Source organism: Molothrus ater, chromosome 9 (assembly GCF_012460135.2).
Source record: "Molothrus ater isolate BHLD 08-10-18 breed brown headed cowbird chromosome 9, BPBGC_Mater_1.1, whole genome shotgun sequence".
In the NCBI taxonomy this organism is placed as follows: Eukaryota; Metazoa; Chordata; class Aves; order Passeriformes; family Icteridae; genus Molothrus; species Molothrus ater.
This window is the reverse complement of record NC_050486.2, coordinates 12295659-12313770: the sequence shown is the minus strand read 5'-3', so window position 1 is coordinate 12313770 and position 18112 is coordinate 12295659. Positions and strand designations below refer to the sequence as shown.

Sequence of the window (18112 nt, the reverse complement as noted above, 5' to 3'; positions counted from 1 at the left end):
ACTCCCAAATTTAGGTCAGGGGATGAAATAGCTGCAAGGATGGCTGGTAGATCACACTGTAGTTATGCTCCTCTATAAAGGCACTGCTGCTGGTTGCCATGAATGTTACACACACACACACATATATATATATATATCTATCTATATATATATATATGTTACAGATATATATATATATATATATATATATATATATATGTTACACATATATGTGTGTAAAGCAGCTGACTCTATGCTATCATGCAAAGTTATTTCCTAAGCAATTTCTTTATGACAAGAGAGTAGGAATACAAACAGCAACTATTTGCAGATTTATGTGCTCAACTCATGGATTTTGACATAAAGTTTTGGGGGTTTTGGCATTTTTCCTTGTTGAGCAAGAGAGTGATAATACAAGACAAAAGGAACAAAATGTGCTCTTAACCAACTTGCTGTTTCAAAACAATGCTGGGAAGATGCTGACATACCAATATGTATCACTTGTACAGCAGAACTGCTGAGACCAATTCAGAGCACCCATTCACCTACAGCACTGTATGTGCTCCCTGGGTTCCTTAGCAAGAGGTCCTGGTTCCAGACTGCAGCTTTCCCCAGGGGCAGTGGACACTGAACCCCCATGATGGATGGTTCACAAGCCCTGGGTTCGTGCTGGTGTCCTCTTGTTTCACCCAGCTGGGCTCTTGGTTAATAGAGTTAATGTGGTGGAAGCCACTGAAGAGGTGTTACACCAAAAACACAGGGAAGCACTGGAGTTCATGGCATGTGACTGAAATGGTCACACAACTTCAATCCAGAGCAGATGCACAAGTGAGAATTTTCAAACAGGAAAGGAGCAGAAGAGGTGTTTTCTCTAACTAATACTGAACAAGAAGTGAAAATTTCTCTTTTACTCAATGCTTATTTATTGAAACCAGAATATTTTACCTTGCCTTACAGCAAAGCTTCTTAGAACTTTCCATGATGAGCAAATCTAGGTTTTCATAGGCTTTTGATGATATTGGTGATTTATGGATGGCTGATCCTAAATTGCCATTTGCAACAAGCTGGAAAAGGATATGGCTGCAAAGCACTGCAGGGCAATTGTAGGAGAGATATAGTCCATCATCATATCTTCCTTTGTAGGGGCTGAATTCTACATCCTGTGTGATCTGATGGTCTCATTAACCTTTAGTACAGGTCTTTGCACTTAAAAGAATGTTAAGGCAATCTTAAACTCTTTCTGGGGATACAGATTTACTTGCATATGCTTTTCAATCAAGGATACTCTAAGGGAAGTCCTAAATGTGGTTGTCAAATACACTGAAATTCCTCTGGGAAATGGAAAACATTTTTCAGTCAACTTACTTGGAAAATCCAGGTCAGGCTTTATAAATACCAAAGACTTCCAGAGACCAGCCAACTGCTTTCCACTTCCTTTGGACAGGAAATTTTTGCTGACATGTTGAACAATGACCATTTAGATGAAGTTATTAATAAGTAGGCAATTAAAAATCACTGTTCTAGGTGCAGTAAAAGTCTCTGCTGAGTGTGCTTCTATGGTTAAAAAAGTCAGCTAGCAGGAGTGATTGGTTACAGACACTTTCAACTGATGCAAGAGCAGAAGAGATGGCTCTGTCTTCATCCTGATAGTCACCACCTCTGCCTTGGCTGCACCAGCCTAACTAAACACAAGGTGATATAGCAATTTCAATTCAGGATCTGATCCAATCAAAACTGACCCAAAAGAAAAGAAAAAAGGGAGGGCTGGATGAGAAATTAGTTTTCTGTAAGGAGTAGATCCTCTTTTTGGCTTACTGTGGGTGATTGGGAGTGGAAACTATGGATATCAGCCAGACCATGTCAGCTTAAGACAACAATATCCCAAAAAAATTGCAATGAGAGGAATGAGATGCAGAATAATCCAAGAAACACTATAGCTCCTTTAAGGTAAGTAAATGATGAAGCTTCCTTTGGAATAGAAAGCATCACACTGACATGTGTTTATGAAAGGTGACACTGCACTAGAGGTTTTAGAGAGCATGACAAATTATACACAAACAAGAGGACAAAAAGGAGAAGCATTTTAAACCCATCAAAGGAAATACCCTTCACAAAGTGTCTTATTAAACTATGCAACTCTTTTCCACAGGAAGTAATTGGGAGAGCACTTAAAAAGGAGTCACAAAATGACTGCACTTTTAGACTTATGACTACGCCATGATTTGGAAGACAGACTGAGTCCTATGCCTGCATTTAGGTAATATGTATCAGGTGAAAAAAAAACCCCACCTTAATACTATAGAAGCAGCTGGTCCTAAATCTGTCTTCAGGGATTTTTCTTACATCCTCCTGTGAAACGTTGGTTGCTGCTTATTGCTATTCTGTTTGAATAGCTTTCATCTGATCTCGTATGGGAATTACATTGCTCCTTATCAAAAAAACCAAGTTATCTCATGGAAGCCTCTGTCATGCATAGTTTCAGAAAAATTTAGGCAGGGATGATCACAGGAGATCATCAAGTCCAGTGTTTCACTGAAAGCAGGGCAAACTTTACAGTTAGATTAGACCAATCATGGTCTTTTCTGCCTGAATTGTGAAAACCCCCAAGGGCAGAGGTCCTACAGGTGCTGAGGTCCTGCTTTGGCTGCTGAACCACCCTCAGCATGCATTTGTTGCTCACATAAAACTGGAACTTCCCTTGTCACATGTTTTGGCCACATCCCCTTGTCTTTTTACCGTTCACCTCTGAGAAGGGACTGGCTCTGTGTTCTCCCTAATCTCTGATGACTGGAGGGATATTGAAAGGCTTCTATCAGGCCAGAAAAACACACTTCTCCCTTCTAAGATGCATTTTTTTACCTAGCATCAGTACTTAGCCATACCCGCGTCTTAAAAACTTCAAATTGCAAAACAGATTAAATGGCACAGAAAAGTAGGACTGCATTTGCCACAAAGTTTCTCATACTTTGTCTTTTAAACCTGTCATGAGTGTATTTTTTGAAAAAGTCTTGCTTTAACTCAGTCTATTTGTGACCTCTTGAATGTTTGGAAATCAAATTATCAAGAATTAGGTTGGTCAAACACATAAAATAAAATTTAAGATGCTTCTTTGTACAATTTGTGTTTGGGCCATAATCTCAGGGGACTTAGGAGGTGCACTGCACTACATTCCTTTAGACTGCAGACTTCTGTCTCTTTCCATCCCCAGGATGGCTCTTTTAAGACACTCAAAAAACAGGCTTTCAAGATGTCTGTTCTTGACAGTTCAACTCAGGAAAGATAACTGAAAAGAGGTATTCATCTTTTAAGTACAGGCAAGGATGTTAATCTGGTGGTTCAGAACTGACAGTTTTTCTTTTCAAGTGTCATAGACTTGAGCTCTGATTACACACTCTTCAGAGGCTCCAACAAAAGAATCTCTTGTTTCATCTGTGCTTCATGCTATTGGCCTATTGTTTCACATATCCATTTTGATAAATCGTACAAAATGCTACCTTGAAATTAAATTTTTGTCATTAACAGTGGAAACAATAACTATGTAAACAATCTTTTACAAAATTCTAGAAGTTTTTAAAAATGTTCTACCAATTCAGTAAGATTGCAAATATTTCTCTCTTACCTGTTTTATAGTCTTTACCATGTTTTATTACTACTCTTATTTAAATAAGAGTAGGACATTTAACAATGCATCAGCAATTCATTAATACTCTCTGGTCCAGATTTCTACATACCAAAAACATTAGTCTCTCCTATAATCTCAGTAACCCACCTCAAAATTTTTCTCAGAGTTTTTGTGGAAAGGATTGGAAAGGCTTTCATTTTGTTTGCAAAGAGCAAGAGCAGGTGTGGTGGCTGGTCTTGCTCCTGCTAGTCCTGAACATAACTGTCACAGCCATCCCCTGCTCCATTGTATTTGAATATTAAATATCTAAGTGAGAGTTCTTCAAATATGAAATTAATTGATTACTCACCTGTACCATGTTAAATACAGTAATTGGCAATATAAATTGTGTGCAGAATTACCTCTTAATAGGTCTTGAACACTCAGCTCTCCAGCTAGGTTGTGGGATCACTGCCAAATCCCTCTCTCCTGCTGTTGACAGCTTGTGGCAATGCTGTGCAGAGTTCTTCACACTACATTCTCTGGTGTCCCAGACATTATCTAGAAATCTAGATAGCTCAGTGCTGAAAGATGGCTCAAACCTTCTCCCACTTTCTTCCATTTTGAAAAGAACACAAACTAAAACAGTGTAAGGCAGAAATTTCAAAAGCTCCCAAACATACCATCATAAGATCTCAAACTCAGCAAAGCAGTGCTTCTTCTCTTGAAAACAAGGATGTTGTGCATGCTATGGATTTACATAATTTCAAGTGACAAAAAACAACCCCCGTGCAAGTTACTAAGTGCAGTGAAGAAAACTCTGACTCAGGAGACTCCTGAGCGTCAAAGGAGCTGGAGGCTGAGAGTGCATTTAGAGAGCATATTACCGTGCTTGTTGATTTTACAGCATTTTTAGGCATTCAGTTTTACCTGCTGCTGGTTAAAAACCTTAGCTTGACATACTGTGGTCATTCTCATGCTCTATATCATAATGAACATCATTTCCCTTTCACTGAGTCTTTCTACAATTTTCTTGTTACCTTCTTAATTTGGGCTCATTCAAAAATTATGCACATGCTTCCATAAAAGACTGCAGAAACCTTGTGGGTGATTCAGCAGTAATCTCACACAGAATTTATCTGCTCTTCCCTATTAAATCAAGCCCAAGGCTGAACAGGTGCCTTGATCATAACTCACATCTACTCACCTGTCTCTCATTTTTGCAGCAAGAGGACTCTGCTAATTAAAAAGCACAACAACTTTTATAAAGTAGATTTTCATGTTTGAAGAAGAGAATATTGGAGGTTTATAGCTTCTCATTTTATTGAATTAACAGTGAGCTAGAGACAGGGAGGAAAACAGGAATAATCACACATTTAGTCTACTGGTAAAGTGTGATCTTCAACTGCTTGCTACCACAGACAGTATTAAACAGAAAACAAGAGAGGGAAGAATTAAGTTCTGATGAAAAGTTTATACATACAAAAAAATAAATGGGATATTTCAGTACATTTGTGTTTTGAACACAGAATTTTAGCCTAGGAAATTACCTTTAGATGTGGAAATACATTCTCCTGCATTCTTTTAATATCTTTATCTGCTTCCACAGATATACCACTCTTTTAGCTGTCAGACAAAGCAAGCAGAGCCTGATTCTGCCATGTTCTTGTTTTTTACTTCCCTTCAGGCAACTTGGGAAAAGCGACTTATGCCAACATTGTCACAATTTCCCAAAAGAAGTGATCTTTAATCAATACAAACAAAATCTTGCTATCTGTTCCATCCCTGCTCTGTTATCAGCACCAAGACCGTTGTCATTATGAACTAGAACAAAAGCCTCAACAACAATGGGGTGCTGGAACTTCATTTTCTTTGTAAGGAGGAAATTTTCTTTCCTTTTTCCCAGAGCTTATCTACAAAATCTAAAGTAGCTCACTAAAATATTTATTTCTTCATGGTTTTGAGATATGAGTGCCTAAATGATTATTCAACAGTGAAGAATCATGCTTTCTTATCTCACTCAACTGTTTTGATGCTTGGATATAAATGAAGGGACAGAATATCCAATTTTAGTTGAATAGGAAATCAACAGAAAAAATGGTAGATATATTTTCAATGTAATTTTAAAAACTGAATGCAATTGTGGTTTTTTTAACTCTATTTGATATGTGTTCCTGATATTGAAACAAGCAAGTGAATGCACCATTTGTGGTAATATTTCGTTGTTTGAGCACATTAGTCAAAAGTCAAGTAAATATCACAGCCCCATGCTCTGAAGTTCTCTATTCAGCTGCATGTTAGCAGTGGTGCCAAAGGGTCAAGTGCTCTTTTCTGCCCTGTACACCAAGTGCCTGGGAATGTAAAAATCTAGTTTAATCCACCAGGTTTGACTAGCAAAGAGGCTCTGTGGCTCAACTGGTAACAGTGTCTCAAAGTTACACCACTGTAAAACTGATAGTCTCCATCACTGGAAATCTCCAATAAATACGAAAGAACAACATGAAATATAACAGTTGGAAATATGTGGGAGTGTTCAAGACATGACATCTGTGTTGGAACATCATATGCCACCATTTCTTTCAGCTGCTGAGAGCAGATGTCCCATATCTGCCTCTCATTCAAAAGGAAAGGAAAAATATTTAAGAGAAAAAACCAGCAGCATTAGGACAGAACATTTTAGTTTTTACAAGCACACACAGCAAAGAGGATTACAGTAAAATGATCTTACTTTCTGACTTTCTTCATATGCTCCTGTCTCTTTTAACACATGGTTATAGCATTTATTACTGCAATTAAAAAAAAAGTAATTGTTGTCCTCCTTCAAGTCACAAAAGCAGTGAGTCCCAGACCCCCCTATCACATCTATTTATAAAATATATTTTTTTTATTTTGAAAAAATAAATCTTCAGATTTAAATGCCCCAATTTCTTTGCATTGCAAAAAGTAATAGGTGCCCACAAAGGGTAAATTTTCAACCTGTCAAAAAACTATTTCTATTGTTTCATTTGCAATGAACCTTAGACATAGCAGAACCACTGAGAGGAACCAAGGACCTCATAAACAAGGGGAACTTCCCAGCCCTGTATCTCACAGTCACATGTTTGGCCATTCTGTGCACTTCAGCAGCACCAGAAGGACTCCTCAGGTGAGAAGGGCAGAGGGAAGGCAGGAGATCCCCTGCTTTTGTACCAGGCAGGTACCCAGGTACTTGGAACAAAACACTGCTAAGATGCCGGGCAGCTAACAGCAAAGCACATTACTCTTTTCACAAGAATTTCCTTATTTCTGGTAACATAACTTGCACCATTTTGGTGGCAGGATATGTAGCATGTGGATCCCAAAAGATTGTGAGGCTTAGAGACTGTTGAGCTTCACAACAGACAATGGAACAGGAGAGTGATTTTCCCTGATATAACCACTCCTCTCACTTCTTTCTTAAATGTGAAGTGGCCTTCAAACTGAGTATAATGTCAAAAATTCTGTCAGGTTTTGATTGCTAAGCTGCATGGTGTAGGTAAAATTCAGACTGGTTGGTTTGACAAAGTTTTTTTTGCCTCATGTTAAAAGGTATTTGTAGTGCTAGTGGGGATTTAGAAGAAACTACAAGGATTATTTACTGCTGTAGAAAAGACCTGATAAATGTAGGCTTCCAACAGTCCTATGTCTTTATTTTATCAAAGAAATAAGAGATGAATTGATTACAGCATGCAATTATCATTTGGGTAGAATTGTGCAAAAGGACAGAAAAAGTGCATTAGGAAGTAGGCCATGTATATATCACAGGCAGGACACCACTGATAACCAAGGACAATTGCAAACTCTCTGTGAGGAATTTCCAGATCAGGTCCCATACAGGGGAACACATCTCCTTCAAGAAGTTATGTGGTCCAGCACAGCAGCAAGTCCATGGAGCTGAGTGGCCTGCCCTGTTCAGAGATACCAGATCATCATTTGGCCTTAAATATCCTGATCAGGCCCTGCTAGTCCCCTCTGTACAGTTGCAATAAGACTTCAGGTTTTACAAACTGATACTTAATTGAACATATTTATAACACAAAATATACACTATTTACAAACCTAGTTCTTCATGGAACTCCTTGTTCAGAATGCTTCAACACAGAAATGATTTACCAATTTCTAGGTCAGGATTCTATGTCTTCCTTTAATTTGAATACCAAAACACTTATCAGAATGGGAGGAGCCTGCCCCTTCAAATACAAGCCACCAGTGTTATGTCCAGCAAATAACAGCACCTCTCTCCTGGGATATATTAACTGTCCCCTTCAGTATACTTTAAAAATTATTTGAAAGCATTCTTGGAGACATTTAAAATATGTATCTTTTCCTGTTTGAGCTTTTCATGAAAGAATATATCCTGAACTGACTTCAGGGAGTGAGAATTTGCAATCACCCTTTAAAATCTAGACTCATTTTTGGGCCTAACTCCTGAAGAGGAAAAGACAAAGCTATGCTTGAGCAAAGATCAGACAGGCGAAAATGCAAATCTATAACTTGTGAAGTGACTTTATAGAGAAAACCTGAGAGGACCTGTCAGCTCTTTGCTTTACAGACCACTTTCTTGATCATAAAGGAAGGCTCTGTGACAGGGATCCTTACCTAGACCTCCAGGCAGCTCTGAAACCGCTTGCTGGGCTGGAGCTGCTGCTCATGACTTTTTGCCAGGGCAGAGGCTCTGCAAGTTGCTTGATGAGAAACTGTGTAAGGAGAAGCAATATTCCTTCTGTCGTTTTAAATAAAAAGAGAAGTTATTTGACTGTGAACCTTAAACCTTCATAAGACAAGCTTGTACTGATATTGTTCAGTTCCCTGGAAAACACCGAGACAGTAGGGCAGGAAATTCCCTGGCAAGACCCTTCGTTGTGACTTCACTGCTAGGAACTCACTGCCAACACAAGAGCAACCTCTCCTAAAATGGACACTAGAAATTCTTTCTAGTCACTTAACATTTCTGGGGGGAAAGCTGGCCCTGTTGAAATCCAGGGGCAATTTCTATTGACTTAAGTCACTTAGTACCTTAATGAAGGTCCTGAGAGGGCAGACAAGCCACGAGGACATATCTGTATCAGAAATGCTGACAAAACCAACAGCTGAAAGAATACTGGAAACTAGTGGAGGAATTTCCAGTAAAGACTACTCAAGCACTAAAGCAGTGTTGCAAGATGGCTCCTATTTCTCTCCCACCCATCTTTCATCTTTTCAGTCCACAGGAGGGGGAAAAACAGCACAGGAACTTTTATGCCCCTTCTGCAAGGTCTGGCCCAAGGCTGCTCAGAGGAGGAGTAAGAAGGCAAGGCATACCTTGGTGGGTCTCACCAGTAACCCACCAACCCCAGGATCTCTACAGCAGTGAAAGACACTATTTCAGGATGTCTTACACTGGCCCCTTTCTCTGGAATGTATCCTGAGGATTGCTCAGCATCAATGGCCATTGAATAAGGGATGTTGTACAGTACACTTCTGTCTACTCCCTTTTGGGTTTTTTATGGACCTTTAGCCCATTATTTTTTCCATTCTGCTTTTGAACAAATTGATACTGTTATCCCCCTGACCCTTCTGCAGCAGCTTCCAGTAGATTGACATTCATCCTGGGAAAAAGTACTGTTCTATTATTTTTGTTAAAACACTTTCTCCTTAGTTTGCATATCCTGTAGTTCCAGAACTGCATGATTTAGCAAACAGTTTTGCATCTGTTGTTTGCTATCAACTGCTTTCACAATTTGGAAAACATCAATCAGAACCCCTCCTCCTTCAGCGTTCTCTCTCCAAACTGGAAAGTCCCAGGCATTTTCATTTGCCCTGTTTTCCAGTCCTCCTTCTCTGTCTCTTTCCTAGCTATCCTTCTTGGAATACAGACACCAAAACCTCACTGATCAGGCAAAATGTGTATGCACCAAAGTTTTGCACAGAGGAAAAAATCATGCTTTCTGGTTTATTCACAAGACAGCACTGAGACAGGCCTGACATTATTCTGAATAAATATGCCTGGCACCACCTCCAAGAAATTTATGTCATGGGCCTGTCAAAGCTCTCCTCCTCCTCTGTCTTCAATCTTTTCTTCACCCTCCTACTGCATGCTCACATTCCTCCAAGCCAAGTCCACACTGCTCTCCCATTTTTCTGCTACACCCCCACTTTCCAAGCCTCTCTTTCCAATCTAGATAGACATGCTGCATGAACTGATTTACTGTGCACAAAACACTGCTGAACACACTATGAAAAAATATGGGAGATGTGCACCACTGCCTCATCCCAGAGCTAGCACCCACATTTGCATTGCTGTTGGCAGCAGTTGTCACCATGTGTATAATGTAAAGACATATTCTTTTCACATATCTCTGCTTGAGCTTCTTGTGTGCAAGTTTGGAGGGGCCAGGCCCCCAAACCTTCCTTGCCTAGCACAGTGGATCAGGCCACAGTGCATCAGGATGCATTTCAGTATCTCAGCCACAGAGCCTGCACCTCCCACAGCTTTGCCTTCGGTGCTGAACATCAGCACCCAGATCAGTCAAAGCACCACTGCTAGTCAGGAGAAGGGAGGTAGGGAGGAGTGCTATCTAATTCCACCTCTCCTTCCCTCCATCTTTGCTTCTGCACTGGAAGTTCACTATTTTCACAGCCATTTTGCCAGCTCTGGAAAGTGTATGGTGAAAGAGGCGCCAACCAGAGCGAAGCATGTAGACAATTCTCTGCTAAAAGGGAAATTGTGAAGCATGTGGTTTAGATTTTCACAGTGGGGAGATTGGGAAGGGCATTTCTTCAGGCAACAACTCATCCACAATTGCTGTGGTGCACAGATTTTGCCTGTGCTCCCTGCCTATGCCTCGAGGCTGCTGGCCTTGTTTGTGTCTTTCCCATGGCACCCACAACTGCTGCTGCCAGGGACAATTTCCTTCCACAGTAATGTGTGTACTGGCATAATCTTAAACAAGCATCAGTAGGGGGATTTAGTCAAAGAAATCTACTGGTAGTTTTATTTTGCAGTGGAAATCTGTAAAGCATATTTACAATGCCCTTATATTTTACAAGAAAGGTCTGATTCAGCTCATCATAAAATAACGGAATTCTGACATTGATCTGAGAATGATTGAAGCCAGCAAGAATACCGTAGCAGTGCTAGAATTACAGACTTATAACCCCAGACATTTTTTGAATAATATTTAAAATAAAATGTTTTGCAAATGAACCTCAAAGGCTTAAATTAGTTTAAATTTGTTAGAAATGCATAGCCCAGTGATTGTGTAACTTCATTGAAGGTATAGAGTTTATGGCAATATCAGTGAAAAGAGAATATTTTCCAAACATTACCACAACCAGACAAATTATATTAAAAAACATTCATGCTGCAGAGTAATACAAAATAAAAATCACCTGATCAGCTCAAGCAATATTGATTTTTATCTTTGAATTAACAAAATTTCTCTGTACAGTTGCAATAAGACTTCAGTTTTACAAACTGATATTTAATTGAACACATTTATAACACAAATTATACACTATGTACAAACCTAGTTCTTCACAGAACTCTTTGTTCAGAATGCTTCAACACAGAAATGATTTACCAATTTCTAGGTCAGGATTCTAGGTCTTCCTTTCATTTAAATACCAAAACACTTATCAGAACATGAAAATAAGCCCATTTGCTACCACATGGTGCTGTTCTTAAGTCACTTGTTTGTTACCATATGTTACAGAAGAGTAGAACCAGTCACAGCAATAAATAAAAGTGCTTATTATCAACTAAACACTTATATTCACATGATCAAACTTTCAACCTTAGTGCTTTTACAAGACTGTAGGATCCATTGATCTTTGCTTGTCTTGACACATAGATCAAAATTGCAACTGCAGGTACTGCTACTGCTGCTACAGATGAGAATGCAATAATGAATGGGATCATCTGATCTGGTTCTTCCAATCTTGCTGAAAATGGAGACAAAAGGAGAAAAAAACTTTAAGTACTCTTTGAAACAGATAGATGTGCGTCACTGTAAAAGCAGTGTTATTAATGACCTTCATTTGGAACATATCTCTGTTTTCATGCACAAAGCATACTTTTTGAGTTTTCCTTAAATTTTTTTCTTTAGAACTTCATATTACATACTTTAATTCCTAGCCACTATCTTTGTCTTGAATTTGCTATGCAAGTTCAAACCTATCTCTGATATCATCTATAATGAAGAATACCATGAAATTCACAAAGAACACAAGAGGAATATCACATATTATACCCAGGAAACATTTGGGTACATTTCAACCTCCTGAAATTCATCCTTCAAGGAGAAGACCATGTTTTAAAAGTTCAATATTTAGATTTTCTGTGAAACACAACCTTCTCTGGATTAGTCTCATTGTCCAAGCATGTGGACAGAAATGCAGCCAGGAATCACCTTTTTGTGGCCCTATCCTTAAAGCTACCACACCAACTCAAACAAGCAAGACAATGACAGCCACACTGAAAGGAGGTTAAAATACAGCTTGGTCTGACCAGGCTGTTTGGTTTGATTTTGGGTGAGGGGTTTTTTCATGTTAACCACAGTACTGCCATGCAAGGATCAGCTATGAACTAGTTGTGCCCACCTTGATACAAATTTCACTAAAACATACAAAAAAAATAGGTTTAAGGCAATAAATAGACCCAGCTACCTACAACAGCTATCTCAATCTCTGTAATGTTGTTCCAACCTTACTGAAAATATGGAGGACGTATATGCTTGTGTAATTTTGGTGACACTGCAGAGTATAAAGTTTCCATTCACTGATGGCAGAATAGTTTCTCCTGATGGGCTTTTTTTCAGGACCGTCTCTGAGGGTGTTTGTGCTACATGTAACAGTGACATTTCCTACTTCTTTAACATTTTCTGATGGATATACTAACACATTAATATTTTGGAGAGGAACTGAAAGAAATTCAAGGTAGGATTTAGCAACAAACAGAAGCAGAATTCATGAGGCATCAGCAGCTTTTACATGCAAAATACAAATCCAGTTAATGGGCCCACTGTAGTAGTTGAGCCCATAGCTTTAGCCACTGCTCTGTCACCAGCTATCCTTCCCCACTGAAGCCAACAGCAGCTGGCAAAAAGAACATTTTATCAACTGATAGAGTATGTTGCATAACTTTTACATTATATGGAGCCTCTTCTTCTTTTCTTATTTCAAATTCACAGTTTATTTGTTTGAGTTCATGAAAGGGCACAGACCAACAAACCCAGAGGCTGATGCCCTCTTTCAACAGAAGAGAAATAGAAAAGGCAAAGGAAGGAGTCCTAGAACTGGTTTTTTCTGTGGTTTTTTTTTTTTTTTTCACAAGGTTCTGCAATTTTATATCCTGTTTTCAAAAGATGAAGTGGAAATACAAAAAAATTTGAAGCAGCAATTATTTTATGCATCTGCTATTTTGGACAGAAGTTTTCATTAGCATTAAGACCCTATCACTTATGACAAGAACCTGTGCAACTCATGTCAGATTTTTTAAAGACAATTCATTCTTAATGAAACTGAAGATGTCACTCAGTTTAAAACAAATCCTAGTATGAACTCTGCACAGCAGTTATATTAGCTAACCTTTGACATACTATGTGCTGAGACTGCTCCCCCAGTTCATTAACAGTATGCATGTGCATTTTCCTGCATCCCTTAGCTGAGCCTTGTCTGTAGTATATTTGCTATCTACTGTTTCAGGGCTTGTGAACCCATCACCAACTTTCTTTTACAGACTAGTCCTAAGAGATGTAACATCTGCAGATATGCAAGGAATAGTAACACTTTGTCCTTGTTTCGCTTTGCTTGAAGGAGAAATCAAAAGTGTATTTTTTGGTGCAGCTATAAAAATAGTAAAGAACAGGGAAGAGAGCTGAATTGGTGGCAGAAGTGATCCCTAAGCAAGACACTGTTGCTATGCAATAGGCAGAAGCAGCAGAGCTAAAGCAGAGAAGTCTGATTATTATTGAAAATGAAACTTCGCTATCATTCCAACTAAGTTGAGGAATCAGCATTTCTTGTAGCTTAAATGCAGCCTGTAAGAGCAGCAAACAGAGCTGAAGCTTAGGGAAGAAGCAAAGAGCTGTAATAGAGTGCTTCCATAGAGCAGCTTCAGCATGTACTGTCTCCTTGAATCTTTCCTATGCAAATATCCACTGATAGGCCTGCTTGGAAGGATATTTCCTTCCAGGCACTGCATATCCTCTTTACCTCATGCTTACACTTGGCAGTTGGAAGGAGTGATGGAAGCCCCACCGACTTAAGAACTTTTCATAATCTATCTGTATTAAGGCAGACTTCACACTTCATTGTTTAAAGCTTCCTAAATCACTTAGTGATATTAGGGCCACCTTTTAACTCCACTGACATCAAAGACACAATTACCTCATTCTTGAAGAAGATCTGGACCTAAAATACATAAACCAAAAAACTTGTTTTCCATCTTGTTCTACAAACCTTGAACATATAATTCCACAGCTTTTTCTTCCTTGCCAAATTGATTATAAGCTTCACATTCATAAAGCCCCAGATCTTGACTTTTCAAGTTCTGTATAGTTATAGTTGCATTTTTAGAAATTTTCTCAGACTCCCCAGTGGCCTTCTTTTTCTTCCAGGAGATCTCAGGAGCTGGATTACCAGAACTAGTACATTTCATTGTCACAGTTTCCCCTTCTTTAAGAGCAGCAGGGAAAACAGTGATCATTGTATTCTTTGGTCCATCTGAAAGAAGGAGTCCTATAGTTAATCATCACTGGATTTTTTAGAGATGGATCCAACATGTCCTATTGGATACTAGACTGTCACCCTCCCAAAGCCAATTTCTTTTCATCCAAAACAAAAGTAAAGCACATGGTATCAGAGTTTCTGTACAGACCCTCCATAGCCCAGACATTCTAACCAAATACTTCTAACCATGTAGATCAATTTCTCACTCATTCAGATCTCTACTAAAGACTGTCATCACATTAAAGATTTCATGACTTTGTTTTGTTCATCAGCACTGCTCCTTTCTTAGGGAAAAGCAGAGGACTGTGATGATTCTTTGTTCTCTCTTTATTTAATTTGGTGATTATATTTATCACTGAAGAACTAACTAATTATTTTTAAATGACTGGGAAAACTTTACACATACTTACATTTCACATTAAGTGTGATTTCACTTTTACTGTTCCCATACTTATTTTCTGCTACACATTCATAGTCTCCTCCATTTTGGAACGTCACAGATGGAAGAAGAATACTCCTGGCACTAGAAGTCCCTATGTCTGCATTGTCAGATTTTCTCCTTAAAATTATCTTGGGAGGAGGGTTGCTTTCAGCAGAACATTGTATGGAGACATTTTCTCCTTCCTGAACTGTTGTAGAAGGTTCAATGGAGAGTTTTGTAATGACTGGAGCACCTGCATGACAAAAGAAAAGGCTGTTAGAGTAATGCAAAGGTTCTAAAGATGGAGAAGGTTTTAAGAAAGCATGAATTGCTTGCTCAAGAATCTGTTTATTTTGGTTTTGACCCCAGACTCAATCTAAGACTTTTAGCTCTGTCAAAAGAGTAGCAGTCAATCAGTCAATCAATCAATCACAAAATATTATAACAATATTATTATGTCCAAAACAGTTTTACTATTAAATGCCTATTAAATTTAATGCTAATGACTAAAACAATTAGTTCAAAGAAGGAGACTGTGATGTCCTTTTGAAACTGGTATGCACATTACATTTCACAGAAATACCCGTGTGTGTGTGTGTCCCCACCACTGTCTCAGACTCTTTTGTGACTTTTAGTGTTGCATTGTGGGAAATGTACTGAACTGTGCATGCACAACAGCAGTACTGAGAGAATTAGCTGAAAATTAAATATAGAAAGAAAAACTACAGCACATGAGAACCAGCCTTAAACTGAAGCTGAGTCCTGAATATGTAAAAAGGAAAGCCCCGTATTTTCCTAATTTTCAGTGTTTCAGCATCCTCCAAGCTAACAGAGATCAGCCAGTTAGGTACTGGATAATACAAGTGAAACTCAGACTTGTACCTTGTATAATAATGTCCACAGTTGCTTCTTCTGTTTTATTAGTTACCAGATTGATTACTTCACAGCTGTACCGTCCTGAATCATTGAAATGGACACGGGGAATATAAAGAACATTGTTTTTTATCAGATGCTGAATGCTTTCTTCAGCCAAATGTTTACTCCAAACTATTTGTGCTGGTGGGTTACTCTGAGTCACACAAGTGAGGTTCAGAGAATCTCCTTCCATTGGGGAGTTGCCTGGAGATGCAGTAATGACAGTATTTTGTGGACCAACTGTAAGAAAACAAAAGGAAGACAAGATCAGTATGTAAACGAAGAATGATATGCACAGCTCTAACACTAGCTTTTCTAGAGGTACATGTCACAGAATACCAAGAAAAAAAAGAAAAATACGTATCCCAGTAGCACAGTGGGACCATTTTTCCAGAATTAGTAAGATATTTTACTTGCAACTTTGAAAGCTGAACTAGCCAAAGTCCTTGTACAAAAATACTTACAATTTACATTAAGTTTCTGAGAAGCTGTTCTTTCTTTGGGTTCAAAATCCATATCAGCAATTGGTAACCTGGCCACACAGGTAATCTCTTTCCCAGCATCTTCAGCCATGGGATGAAATGTATATGTCACAATTTTGGTCTCTGTATTTGTGCTGTCATCGTCTGAAAAATCTTCCTTATGAAGAACATGTTCATCTTTCTTTAGGAGAACTTCCAGGTGATGAGAAGGATACACATCAGGAATTCTACAGATGACAGGGGCTGGTTCTCCAGCAACTAAGGATTGGCTGATCTCAATGACAGGATCACTGGGGAAAGCTAAAAGAATAAAATCAATTTCTTTAGACTAGCAGAGAAGAACAGTAGGGTCAACATAAGAGCAAGATCCAGACACCAAATATCTTGATTTTAGAGGTGTTCAGAACATGACATTCTATCAACATTATTACAAGATCAACATTATTACAAGACATAACTTGATCTGAAGATCTACAGGTCCTTTATCAGCAGTACATATACTAACAGGAAGTTTATTTGTACAATTGTTGAAACATGATCACAAAAGATTAGTAAGATTCAGCATGGCACCTAGGCAGTGATACAGCTGCTTAACTATAGGCATTGAGAGCAATCCATGCACTAGTGCTATCCTGTTTTCTGTGCTGATAGGTTTAGATGTTAAGAATTATTCTCCTGCAAACTACAAGGGCTTTGACTTTTATTTCCCTGTCTCTAGGAATGCTTTCAGGCAGTGCACATTTTGGCTTTTAAGAATTACCAAAACAAGAATAAATAATACTAGTACATACAATCTTCAATGCAGAAAGCAGAAAAGGGCTAAGAAAGTGTCCTGAACAGGTATATAAAGGAATCTCAGAAGGAAGTATATGTTGAGCTATAACACTCCTTATCCTAGAATTAAAAGTTAACTGGTAACTGCAATATATAAAGCAATTATTGAGTTTTCTATCAACATGTACTATTTAAAGAGAATTTTACATTTTTACTTACAGTAAAGTTCAACTTTGACACTCTTCTCCTTTTTCCCTCTCTCACCACATATGACAGTACAAAGATAAGAATGAGAATTCACAATGCCAACTGGATTCATAGTCAATGTAGAATATGTCCTGTGGTTGCTGACTTTTCCTCCAAGGGGGCTGTCCATCTGGGTTCTCCAGGAAAAACGTGGTGATGCACAGCCAGTAGTATTGCATGTGAGTATGAGTGTGCCTCCAATCTGTGCCACAATTCTCTCAGCAGGTATAATTTCCATTTCAAAACCTTTAACTACAAAAGGGAAAACACACATCAATTCAGCAGCTTTTTCAACTTTTATTTTCCTGTTTCTTCTCATGTTCTACTGTGACATGAGGTGTTTAGGCTTCATTTCTTTACTTTATGGTTGTGTGGAAGTTAAACTCATAAAGCTCATACAGTGGTTTACATATTCAAAACACCCCATAAACATTGCTATTTTTGTCAAAGACAATACAGATTCAGATGACTGGTAGTTCTCACGTATAAAATGGCATCAACCAAATTTAAATAAATGCATTGCCACAATGTAACTTTTTTTGTCAGGTGGATCTGATTCTAAAACTTTGTAACATTTGAGGGGAGAGATAAAAGGTAGATAGCAAAGACATCAGCAGGAACACTTTCAACAGGACATTTAGTACCAAACTTGCTTGCTACTGTCAGGAATGACAGTAAAAAATCAACCATCCAGTGATATACTGCAGTTGTCTCCTAGACTATCTTTTAGCAAACTCAATAGGAAAACGACTGAGTCATTGCAGAGCACAGAAAAGCTCAAAGTAAATGTCAAAAAAAGCTTCCTGACATTTTGACAGGACTACTTAATTGACAGTTGTATTCACTGAAATGGAAAGGTAACTGGAGAAAAGAGAAATAAAGATCAAATAGTAAATTTTAGGTCAGTTTACACTTAACAAAGTTTAAAAAAATAAAACCAGCACCACCAACCCTCACCTTCCCCAA

At 38.4% G+C, this 18112-nt stretch overlaps 1 protein-coding gene across 12 annotated transcripts in view; it reads right to left on the bottom strand.

Moving 5' to 3' along the window:
• Positions 1-10544: 10544 nt before the first annotated feature.
• Positions 10545-18112, bottom strand: part of VCAM1 (vascular cell adhesion molecule 1) — a 41375-nt gene continuing 33807 nt past the window's right edge. For 10 of the 12 annotated variants that reach the window (XM_036387451.2, XM_054515694.1, XM_036387458.2 and 7 more), the window contains 6 exons: positions 17120-17398; positions 16109-16426; positions 15612-15884; positions 14719-14982; positions 14039-14302; positions 10545-11521 (listed from right to left, as the gene is read on the bottom strand). In XM_036387451.2, coding sequence (XP_036243344.1) covers positions 11361-11521; positions 14039-14302; positions 14719-14982; positions 15612-15884; positions 16109-16426; positions 17120-17398 — 1559 coding nt within the window. In that variant the 3' untranslated portion in view covers positions 10545-11360. Of the gene's footprint in view, positions 11522-14038; positions 14303-14718; positions 14983-15611; positions 15885-16108; positions 16427-17119; positions 18106-18112 lie in introns of those variants that run through there. The other 2 variants (XM_054515693.1, XM_054515695.1) reach the window with 2 other exon arrangements.